At 42.5% G+C, this 12,792-nt stretch overlaps 1 protein-coding gene across 1 annotated transcript in view; it reads left to right on the top strand.

Moving 5' to 3' along the window:
- Window positions 1-12,459, top strand: part of kcnq1.2 (potassium voltage-gated channel, KQT-like subfamily, member 1.2) — a gene marked incomplete at its 5' end in the record, with an annotated part of 165,027 nt that extends 152,568 nt beyond the window's left edge. The window contains one exon of the mRNA XM_083974225.1: window positions 12,148-12,459. Within this exon, the coding sequence (XP_083830351.1) occupies window positions 12,148-12,294 (147 nt within the window). The 3' untranslated portion in view covers window positions 12,295-12,459. The remainder of the gene's footprint in view (window positions 1-12,147) is intronic.
- Between the last annotated feature and the right edge of the window lie 333 nt (window positions 12,460-12,792).

The raw sequence follows: 12,792 nt of genomic DNA on the forward strand, positions 1-12,792 counted from the left end.
CACCTACACCACCACATGGGGATGCACATATGCACACACTTTCTCTCTCACTCTCGGCCGCACAGTCATGTCTAAACAGAATGATCAGTAAATCAAATAAAACACCCACAGGGTTTCAGAGAGAGGGAGTGTGCTCCGAACAACGGAGAGATAAAAAAGGGAAAAAAGAGACGGAGAGGAGGAGGGTAGGAGTGGACGCGGGGGGATTGTACGTCCTCGTGAAAGTAGCCCTCAGAAACAAAAGCAGCTTTGAGTGCGCGCCCACTCAGAAGAGAGATTAGCCGGTACACACCCCCCTTAACACACCACCACCACCACCCCAGCAGAAAAAGAGCTTTGGCTGCAGTTTAGCGGCACGTGGCGCAGCCCTTGATACTTATCATGTGCATCAGGTGCTCTCACTTGGTTTCCTGTTCTTTAAAACATAACCACCATTTCCCTCTTTCACTCCCTCCTTCTTCTCTCTCTCTCTCTCTCTCTTTCTCTCAGCCCAGAAGCAATCCATCCGCACCGCTCCCACCCAGCCTCACCCTTCATTTCTCCTGCCTCTCTTTCCCCTCTCTCCCTCTCTCTCTCTCTCTCTCTCTCTCTCTCTCTCTCTCTCTCTCTCTCTCTCTCTCTCTCTCTCTCTCTCTCTCTCTCTCTCTCTCAGACTCTGTCCATCTCTTTCTCCTGCTTTTTACAAATACAAAGAACATATTGTATCTGCCAGCGTTAAAGTGAATCCATTCTCCTTGGCAGCGGCCCGGCCCGTGGTGAATCTGAGCCGGGCTAGTTCTGTTTTCCAGTTGGCACCGAGGCCGCTGGTGGAGCGGATTGGTTTGCTTGTTGGGTTGGTGAATTTGAGTCCAGCTGACACGTTGGTTTAGGATTCATTCACGCGGTCTGTCGTTCTTGTTCTCCATCGTTCTCATTTTCTCTCAACTTGCAAATGCGTGACCCCGGCTCACCTCGCTTTGAGGATGCTGGGTTATAGCTTCATTTACACAAAGTATTACTCCATACAGGAATTTGTGTGATATCACGAGCTTGGATTTGAATAAATTCTCTGAGGAAGTTTCACAAATGGGTCATATGAATGTGCTAGACTGACAGTTTCACACATTCGCTGCATTAGCTGGTGGTTTTCAGTTGCCCTTTCTTTTATCAGAATGGAAACCAGACTGTCGAGTCCTGTAGAAACCAGAGGAAGAACATTTTAAGGTTAAAGGGATAGTTCAACATTTTGGCAAATTGGCCCATTGCCATAATCCCTAAAGTCATAGCAGTAGGTTCGTTACCTTTAATTGTCGGTGCAAGCTATTTTTAGAACGGCGGAGCAGAGCCGCGAGCTGCTCAGAGCTACGCTACGGAGGCTAATGGAATTTCTTGGTTTCCCTCATCAAATACACAATCCAACAACTCCAAAACGCTCTTGTGGACAAGTTGTGACCTGCACATTCACCACGCTATGAGATAATAGCAAACATAATAATTTTGAGTGGCTCGCTGCTCTTCTCCACCATTCTAAAAATAGCTTGCACCGACAATTAAAGGTAACGAACCTATTCCTAAAACTGTAGGGATTATGGCAATGGGCCAGTTTGCCAAAATGTTGAACTATCCCTTTAAATTGTGGAAACCCTTGGGATTAGGATCACAGCAGGAAGCCTGAAAACAAAGTTTCAGAAAGTTGACTGTACTGTACACATGAAGCCTGAAACTACTGAAATATACAAATGACTAATAATAACTAATATATACATAGCAACATACGCACACAGCTTAAGATCCCAAACATATTACCAGAGCTGCACACTGATTCGTGAAAGCTGATCTAAACACACAGTGACACAAACACACCAATAATGAGATGCTATCAGGTTTCATAATCATGGTTCAGGCCTAGAAACCGAACACAATCCTCCTCCCCTCCCCTCAAAAATGAAAGAACCCAGAAGATGAGTCAACACACTCACAAGGCAGCAAAAACAAACTGTTGAGGAAAGGCCACCAGAGCCTTTTGAAGTCTGCCTGACTGTCCCCCTCCTCTCCCTTCTCTCTCCTCCATCTTTCATCCATCCATTTATCCATGCATCTCCTGCCCTGGCCTCACTTAACCACCAGCTCGTGCTTGTCATCAAACAATTACACGTCTTCGCTTCTGTTTGTATTTCTCCTTTACGATGTATATCTGTGTGGTTTGATCGGTGTCTTTGATTTTTCCAAGGTTTCTTTGAACATTTGAAAGTGCTCGTGCTGGTCTTTATAAATGTAGTGACTTTGCTTCCCAAGCCAAGGCCGTCGCATTGTGCATTTATGTGTTTCTCTGACTGTTCTTCAAACAAATTCCACACCTCTTCTGAAGATGATAAAGAAAGCCGTGTTTTAGAGATACTGCTCAATTACCCAGATCGTCTGTTAGAAAGAAATCAGTGCGAAATCTCCAAAAATAGAGATGGAGAACCTGCAGCAGCTCTGAGTTAAACTGGGAGTAATTGAAAATGACACGGAGCAAAGTACAGCAGATTTGTGTAGGAGAGTAGGAAAGTGTAAGCTCATGAAGCCATCCTAAATCTTTCAAATTCAGTTACTGAGACAAGAGCTTCATTTGTAAAACACACACACGGTGCATCAAGCGAGCCCAGCAGCTAAGTGGTAATGATATGACTCACTGACGAGACTCTTTAAAGTCATAAACAAGCCTCGTTACATGAAGTTTGACCGCGCAGCTGCGCCGCCCGTCCTTTACTTTTGAGTTTACTTAAAAAACTGGTGTCAATTAAACAGAAAGTTGATCCTGTTTCCATGTAGAATAGCTGCCATGCATGTTTTCTCCATTTTAAAACTCAGGAGGATTCGTTCAATCAGCTGCAGCAGCAGCAGCTCGTGCTGATGTGTCAGTGGAGCAGAGGGCCCGGCAGCCCCGACTCCCATCCTAACAGATTCCTGCCCAGCTGGCTTTCAGAGCAGGAGGTAAAACAAATGAAAAGCATTACCGCCTAATGTCACAAACCTCTGCTAACAACGCTCCATAAAAACGTTAAGGTGGTGGTGTGCAATTAAATGTCACGACACAGAGGGAGAGTTCGCTGCTCCCCTGAAGCTCTGAGAACAATCTGTGTACAGCTGGGTTGGATTTATAAGTTTCAGTGGTTTGTCCTTTTGACAATATCAGCACAACTGTGGCCTGACTGACTTTGGTGGTTTAATGGTGTGTGTGCATGTGTGTGTGTGTGTGTTAACCCCCGAACACAAAAGTCACCACTGCTTTCAAATTTATTTTCCTTTTTCCTCCTTCTTTTGGCCTTTTTTCATTTCCCTCTTCGTTGACTCTCTCTCTTTCTGGTCTCTCTCTCTCTCTCTCTCTCTCTCTCTCTCTCTCTCTCCCTCTCTCTCTCTCTCTCTCTCTCTCTCCCTCCCTCTCTCCCCACACCCCTGATCTCCATTCTCCATTCATGCTGCCCTGTCACAGTGATGATAATGATGACCTCTGTGTAATGCTAGCTTGTTATTGGCCCACCAGCGAGGCCAGTGTGTACACCCTCTGTTGCTTTTTCTGCATTGTCCATTGTGTTAAGAGAGAAACGCTGGATCGTGTGTGTGTGTGTGTGTGTGTGTGTGTGATGGTGAAACACAAAGACCAGGCAGGGCGGTCTGGGTGAGCTGCACAGGGATCTATGGAGAGGCAGAGACATTCACCTGAACTGACCCTCTGCTGCAGCAGGTTGTTGTTGTTGTTCTGTAGGAGTCACAGGAAATAACTTGTCTAGTCTCCACATGTCACATGATGAAGATCCATGTAGTGCTAATATTTGTGAGGTATTTGAATGTTATTACACATTTTGATTTATCTTTATTTATTAAATTCCAATTTGTTGTGAGTTGATAACAGCACTGTGGCTTTAACCTGCTGTCTGAATGAATTAGAGCATTGATGTTTTTGGTCACTTGGGGGCAGTGGAACAAGCTGTAGGCCTGAACCACTCCACCACCCCCCACAACACTGAGAGATTATCACCTGGAAAAGTTTACAGTTTCTGCTTCATTCTGGGGACATGTTTGTGGAAGTCTGATAATATTCACTGTTTTTAGCTTTAGTCTGGTCCACAGCTGGTGATGGGCTGGTACTGTACAGTGGGTTTATCAGAGCTGAAAGCAGATGTCTGCCACAGCTGGAAGAGAGCTGATAAAAAAAGGTGGAAGTGAACCGAAACAATGAATGTGCATGCTGTAAAAATAAGTACGTAAATAAATAAATAAAAAGATTTAAAAAGAAAGAAAGAAAGAAAAAACAAACAAACAAAAAAAAGCTTTGGGTTGAAAAATTAGTCATGATGGGAGTTCCTTTGTATATTACAGTCTCTTAAAGGCCCAGTGTGTAAAATGAGGGGAAAACAGTGACATCTAGCATTCCGATTCTATTATTTATCTATAAATAATCAATTAATTGTTTATTCATGAACATGAAATTCTTGAAACGTGCTCTCTGGTTGGCTGGATTTTCCATTCCGTACGAACATGGCGGCACAAGATGGCAACACTCTCTAAACAAGACCCTTGCTATATGTACATATAAAAGACAAGTTATAAGGCTATGAAAACCAAACAGATTTTATTTTATGGCGATTACACACTTATACAAATACTATATTCATAGTTAGTATATTCAGATTTTGACAATAAATCTGACCTTATGTCATTATTTATGTAAAAACCGGTATTTAATTTAGAGTGACATGATGCAGGACAGGACAATCTAAAGCAGCATCTGTTAGAGAGAGAAAGATTTATTTAATTGAAGTCAAGGGTTTTGAAAAACCTTTAAAAGTATGTTGTTCTTGGAAAGGTCGTGGGGTTTGGCTAACTGAAAGATTTTTTATTGTGAATTTCATAGTTTAGCATTTTAAATCTAGAGGTTAGGTGATCATACAAGAAATCTTTCTTTACAGGCCCCATGTGGATTCTCTTTTCTGTTTACACGAGGACTGAACAATGTGTGAACAAAAAACTGTATTACAAACCAAACAAGCATTTACATGTGGAGAATATTATCTGTAGAGCAGGGATCTCTGTAGCACCACAATGCTTCATTCATGATAGGCTGTGACACATTTGCAGCTCCTGTTCTTAAGATATGGCACTTGTCCATATTGTGATTTCACTTTTTCCTTTTTGGTTCATTGTCATAATTCCCTGTTTTCTGTTTATATACATTTACACAATCATTTTGAAAAATAGTTGTGGTTTCTGAGCATTTACCCATTTTTATATGCGTTAACCACATGCACTCTGCTATACACAGTCCTGCTGAGGGTTTTGTCTCAACAAACATAGCAGAGTACCAAAAGTCAGCGAAGAAGACAGATAGACTCTAAACAATACAGATTTGGAAAATATGGTTTAAATTTCTTTGGGAATGTTTTTCTAGGGAGACAATGGATTCACAATCACACAATGTGGTCTGGTATAACTTTATTCATTTAAAAGAAATCTCCACGCGGGGCCTTGAAGTTATTAGTGTATTTAGTCTGAGCTACTGTTTCACTGTTGGACAAATGTAACTTATCATAGAAAGTTTTAGTTTTTTCTTGAGTAAATGTGATTTTTATTTTTTTTTAAAACCAGACCATATTAGTGTGAGTTGAGATAACTGAAATGGACTTCAGTGGGAAAGACAACAACATTTTAGAGCCTCACTTTGTAATTCAAAAACACCCAGTGGGATATTAAAGAATTTCCTCTCCAGTTGGAACGAACCCCATGTGAGTCATGCGAGCGCTTGTATGAGTAGGCACAGTCATAACAAAGGTGAGAAGAAATGACGCTTTCAGTCTGTCTGGTGCTAACGCAGGTCTGAAGCTGGAGGCCGCCTGAGGTCACGGCGGTGGGAAAACACATCACACATTGATTACAGCCTGGAGGGCCACTGGCCACTGCTTGTTGTTTCCCTCTCGTCTTATCTCTCTTTCTGTCCCGGCTCTGTCTCCATTGTCTCCGTGCGATTGAGAGCGTTTTCAATGACAGGAATCTTGTTTTGTTGAATAGCGCGGCCTGGTCCGACACAGATGCCAAGACATTCCAGGAGCTGGTAGTCTTTCCTTCTGGCAGCCCCGCACCTCTGTCTCCTCCACTCCACTCTCCTTCTATTTTCTCTATTTTCACTGCTTCTCATTCCTCAGTCCTCCTCAAGGTGACTGTCAGAGGGAGCAAGAAATGTGCCTGTGTTTTTGTTTGCCTGTGTGTCCATATGGTGAATGTTCAGAGTAAAGACTCTCTGCTCAGTAATCCAGTCAGGACTGCTCTATACAGTGAATATACCAGCCTTGTTCCCCCTGCTGAATAAGACACACCACTTTATAACACCTAATTACCATTCATTACATGTCAAGGCTACCACACACTCCCTCATTCTACCTCATCCAAGTATCTCAAATCCCTCCTACATGTCAAATCTCCATGTGTCAGTAATCATGCGATGGTAGACTTTGGCCTGGATCAGAGAATGCAGCGATAGCAGCCCCGAGCTTTTCTCCAGCCTTTAGAACTCCCCAACAGATGGCAGTGTGAATTGCTCTATCAGCACCGGCCGGCTCCAGACGACCGTGTGTGAATAAGGGATCGTTGTTCTACATGAAATTCATAGTGAGGAAGACACGTCTTCTCTTCTCTTCTCTTCTCTTCTCTTCTCTTCTCTTCTCTTCTCTTCTCTTCTCTTCTCTTCTCTTCTCTTCTCTTCTCTTCTCTTCTCTTCTCTTCTCTTCTCTTTGACCTCTTCAACTCTGATTTTTTCTCTTAGATCTCTAAACATGTTAGGAAAACTCATTGTCAGTGTGTGAAGTCAGGTTATTCTGTGTCTGTTGTAGCTCTATACATTCAAAACTGAGGCACTATATTGTCTCTTACATCATATTATACATGTCTCCTAAAATTCCTCTTGACATGTCAAACATCTCTGGAAACCTTTGCTTTGTGATGAGAAATAAAGTTGTGTTTTTTTGAACAGTGCTTGGCCACACAGCACTTGTAGTAAGTCTTCTAGGGTTTATAAAGCAAATATCTGTGTGACATAATGTGCTATATGTGTGTGACATATGTTGTTTTTAATGCAGGCTGCTTCTATTGGTCTTATAGTTGCTGATGGCTCAGCATCTAAAAAAGAATGTCTCCTGTGGGGTTTCTGGGTTATTTCATCTTTTTTTTTTTTTTGCTTGATTCCTCACAACCTAATGTGAGCAGGCTGGAAAAGCCTTGCTCTCTGCTTTATTATAAGCAGCAGAATTTTGCTACATCAGCTAATTACCATCACACATTTCATTTACAGGACTGAATGTCAGTTGGGCCCATGATGACGTTTAGCCAGTGGTGTCACTCAGTTGATTACTCTCAACAGGTCTTTATTAGTTTTCCATCATTACGCTCTTCCCCTCCAGCTCTTTGGCCACAGTTAATGCCCTAACAAGGATGCCGTCCCTCGTTTACTCTCTGTTTGTTTGTTGTTTCCTCGGTGACAGGCCGAGTAGCGTACACAAGTATGTGTACATATTTGTATGTGTATTTGTTTGTCCCCTCGTACCCTTGTGTGTTTGTTGTCGTGTAGCAGATAACAGACACACAGTCCCAGGGGAGGGCAGGAAGGTGGTGCAGGAAGGGTGTTCCTGTGTGAACAGGAGCTCTGTGTCCTCCCCACGTCTCCACCACTGACTGGAAGTTCATCAAGTACAGGTCAAAGATCAAACCTGCTAGATAATTCTTGGTGAATGGCATATTTATTCAATATCCCTTTCTGTTCCCACCGCCTATCTCACCCGCTTCATATTTTTAAGATAATGATACACAATAATTATTGTTCTCAATCTCTTTTTGTTGTAAATTCAAAAGTTTAAAAAAAATCAAAACTTTGGGTTTGAATTGTTGAAACAAGCACTTGTGCAGTTTTTAAGCAATTTATAAATGAAATTATGAAAAAAAAAAAAGGGTATGGGATCATCTATATCAGTCCTGTATCTCATGTTTTTTTCAAAGTCATTGTCTCCTTTTTGAATGAAAATCATTCTCTATATCTCTGTATTTATGTGCTGTGTTGTATTTATAGAATATGTATTTCTTCATGTCAGGTGATAAAGAATAGAAGGTTACACAAGTTTGCAGTTCATGTTCACAAACTGGAAAAGAAGCGATAAGAAAAAAAAGGCATCTTCCACAACATCTAAAAAACACAACATGTAGAGCTGAACTTCCATCAAGTGACTGGATTCAAAAGATCTGGCTGGACACGTCTCTCTCTCTCTCTCTCTCTCTCTCTCTCTCTCTCTCTCTCTCTCTCTCTCTCTCTCTCTATATATATATATATATATATATATATATATATATATATATATATATATATATATATATATATATATATATATCTCAATTCAATTTAAATTTGCTTTATTGGCATGAATGTTACGAGAACTATGTTCCCAAAGCATCAAGAATCAATGAAACAAAACAAATACAACTCACAGAATCAAATATATACATATATTATATATATATATAGTATATATACATAAAATTCAAATAAAAAGTATATATACATTTACAGTATGAAGTGCTGTCTCTTTCTCTTATACATTGGGTTATACACAAATTAAGTGTTCTTAGGCAGTTGCAAGTTGTTATATATAATGAAAAATATATACATAGTTCATATTAAATGATAATGATACATAAATAACAACAACAACAACAACAATATTATATTATAGCAACAATGGTTCTGATAGGCCGACCTAGCTCTTTCTCTCTCTCAGTTAGAGGAGCTTATCTGGGTGCAGGGAAACCCCTGCTGCTGCAGCGTCAGGCCAGTTTGTGTGTGTCCCATGTGTTGTCTGTGGTCAGAGGGAGGGTCGGGGACAGCTGGAGCATCACCTGTCACTGGATCACATGCGTTTATATGACACAGCAGTGGTGACACCCAACCCGAGCGTTTACACACTACACAGAGAGCACAAATTAACAAAACAGCCTCCCAAACACAATGGGCTTATAGTCAATGACAATTTAGAGGAACCCAGTGTAACTCTCTGTAAACAAGTGAATTAATTATTCACGTAACAAGAGAATTGTATTCAATTAATTAGAAAATATTACCATTGGTCAGCACAAATGACTTCCCAATTCTCAGCTTCTACTGAAGTCCATGCTGTATAGCATGTGTAAGGATCAGTAGAATGTGTTGTAAGCACTGCAAAATGATGTCATTTGGGAAAAGGACGAATCATGATTGACAACATGCAATAGTGTGTTTCAAACACTGTAGGGAAGTTTGTTAACCAAGAGGAACGGTGTTCACAGACTCATATAACAGGATATTTGCATAAGAGAATAAAACTCCACCCTCACAGATGACCTGTGACCTGAGTCATCACCTCTGATTGTTCAACTACTGACTGTCAAACCAAGAGGTTGCTTTGATTTGGTCCACTCTCCAGTGTTTTCTCTCTACACACAAACACACACACACAAAAAAACACCAAGACTCAAACTCCACTCTCACCTGCTTTCGCTTTTTCTCATTTGTAATCGCTCACACCATCTCTCTCGCCCACATCCACACTTGGAGACAAATATGAGGAGATGTACTCTTGCAACACACGCTTACCCTCCCCTTCCCTCTGCCTCCCTCCAACTGTTGCATCCCTCTCCCACATTCATGCCCAGAGAACTGGAGAACACACACCTAACTGCACGCTTAGTTTGCAGCAATACACAAGTGTTGTGTGTATTTGCAACACGCCTGTCTAATTATGTGTTTTCTTGTCTCTCTGTGAGTCTCCTGGGCCAACTCCTCTAACACACACACACACACACACACACAGCGGGAGGAATTCCTGATCCATTTTAAGCCCCAACGAGAATGTTGATAAGTCTGTAGATTACTGCCCAACATGTTTATGATAGCCTATTATTCTCTAAGCTTCATCCGGGCCCAGCGCGTGCTTCGTCTACTTAGCACAACTATTTAGGTCATGGTACAATCTCAGAGGAAAAGCGCTGTGGATGGTGAAATATCAGTGAACCCCGGAGGAAAAAAAAAAGGTCAAAAAGAAGTTATTGCTGCCCCATTATACGGTATATTTCAGAGCAACGCCAACATTTACCCTGGATGGAAAGAAAAGTCATCCAGTTTACGTCCACATTAGCTCACACATGAGCTGAAGTTTACGGTCTTCAACTGTAGATTTACGCAACTCTCAAGCAAAGATTGTGTAGTAATGAGATGTAGAAAGCTGACCCGCCCTAAAAAGTTGACAACATAGATGTTTGCTGGCAAAGACAAAAAGCAAAACTACTAAGTTTGTCCGGGCTCGTAATGTTTGTCAGACGCTTTGACAGTGTTCAGTCGCGCATAAATTACGATCATTGGCGCGCTCTGATGTGATTTCATTCTTCGCTGTGACGCATTCTGATATTTCAGATTTATGCATCCTATTATGGCTCATATTTCAACAACAATAATAGCTGCTAAATGTCCTGCTCTACCATAAAAACGTCCGGGCCATCAGGCGCACGCACTAAAAGACGAGGAGAGAGAGGGGCCATACCCTTAAGCCTATGAAAATGCCATTGATGTTAACTATCTGACCGTGTCCTGCCAGAAATGCTGCAGCCGTGCCCGAGTTGTTTCGCTATCAGTTCATAATAGAGACGGGAGTCTGCATCTGTCTGTTCTGCCTGGTGCGTGAGATGTTATGGCTCTTTGATGTGCTTCTCTGTTGAGGCTTTGATTTACGAAGCACCATCTTTATCATTTCCCTGGTTTCTTAAAGCCATTGGAGCCATCAGAGGACATTGGTGTGTGTGTGTGTGTGTGTGTGTGTGTGTGTGTGTGTGTGTGTGTGTGTGTGTGTGTGTGTGTGTGTGTGTGTGTGTGTGTGTGTGTGTGTGTGTGTGTGTGTGTGTGTGTGTGTGCACTGACTAAGTATTTCTGGAGGGGCTAACTAGATAAGTACAGAGGTAAAACCAAGGCCAAGGCTGTGAAGATGTAGAAAATCCCTTTGAAGTCACAAGGGCTGTGTGCAGCGAGCCTCAGCACCTTTTCTTTTTTTTTGTGGTTGAGAGTGTGTGCGCCGTACACAAGCGCATCTGGGTGTGTGTACGTATGCAGATGCCCTCATTGTATTTGCATGTCACCAGGCAGTCTGTTGTCTGTTTACTTCCATCGCCCAGGTGTTTCATCTATACAAGTAATGTTTCCAAGCTGTCATTTTTGAATATATTTGAGTACACTTCAACTTTTCAATTTCCCTTATACTAATCTTCAACAATTATACAAATAATTTCCAACCATTTCATACAGCCTCCTTCTTCTATGTATTCTCAGCTATTGTTTCAGCTATGTTAGCATTGTTTCATCAGTTTTCTGTGCTTCAACATTGTTTCAACAATTTCTTCAGCTCATTCAGCATTGCTTCATCAATGGCATTGAGCTTTCAGCTTTCATCCGTACTTCCTTCAGGAAATGCATTCTCTGGTTGTATTTGCATGTCACCAGGCAGTCTGTTGTCTGTTTACTTCCATCGCTCAGGTGGAGCCATTCATCTGCATTCACACTATAGTTAGGCTGGCTGCGCCTCGTCAGAGACGTCTCTGTTGGGTGACACACCTGTGTTTACGGTCGGTAAAGCGTGTAAACAACAGTCGCCTTGCATATACGTGTGTGTCTGTCTGTCTGTGTGTGTGTGTGTCTGTCTGTCTGTCTGTCTGTGTGTGTGTGTGTGTGTGTGTGTGTGTGTGTGTGTGTGTGTGTGTGTGTGTGTGTGTGTGTGTGTGTGTGTGTGTGTGTGTGTGTGTGTGTGTGTGTGTGTGTGTGTGTGTGTGTGTGTGTGTGTGTGTGTGTGCGTGTCTGTCTGCCCACTCAGGGATCATATTGCTCAACAGCTTTTGTAATGAGTGGCTTCGGCAGGTAGACAGCAACTGGCAGGCTAACATGTCATTATACCCTGCGCTGCTCTGTCATTGGGATGGCAACTGTATTAAAGAGGCAGATGGATGCGAAACAAAAGCATGAACTCAGTGACATTCTTTGTTTCATTACACTGTACTTACGCTCAGGGTGTTTATCCTGGAGGCACTCGGCCGACCTAACCTGTTTGTGTCTTGTCACCGTGTCGACTCCAGGTCCAGCTGATGGATCAGAAGATGGACTCAGTCCTGCATATCCTGATGGAGCAGTTCCCGCCCAAGCCCGAGCTGACGTCCAAGCCCTCCATCCGCAGGGTGACCATCCAGAAAGCCATGGGCACCAGCATCGACGAGGGTCCCTGATGTCACAGAGACGTCACAGCGGGTATGATGATGTCATCATCATCAAAGGACAACTAAAAGGGCAGGAGTATACATAGTACATAGACAGCCTAGCCCCCCTTGCGTGGGGGGCCTGAAAAATAACAAGGGGACTCAATCTTTCCTCTCTTCCTTTTACAATCCCAATTTTTCTCACAGACTTTTGACCCCTGAGAAGAGAACAACCTTTAATTGCCCACTTGGGGGCGAAAGAACCGAGTGCGGGACTCATGGTGTGGACAGACGGCCGACCGGTCTCTTCCTTCTGATGATTGTCGGGCCTGTTTGGCTCTTTCTTTGTCGTCTATTTGTAGCTTCCTCTTCTACACGGGCATCGTGGGCCCTCGGTCTTCCCCTGCAGCGCACAGTCATTTATTTCACTACATTAACCTCATAATCGCACTACTCAGATGATGTTAATTTATGTGTGGCCTGTCACTGAGCTGCATTCCTCTACTCCAAATATTATTCCAAAGCTAA

This window comes from Trachurus trachurus, assembly GCF_905171665.1.
Source record: "Trachurus trachurus genome assembly, chromosome: 6".
NCBI lineage: Eukaryota > Metazoa > Chordata > Actinopteri > Carangiformes > Carangidae > Trachurus > Trachurus trachurus.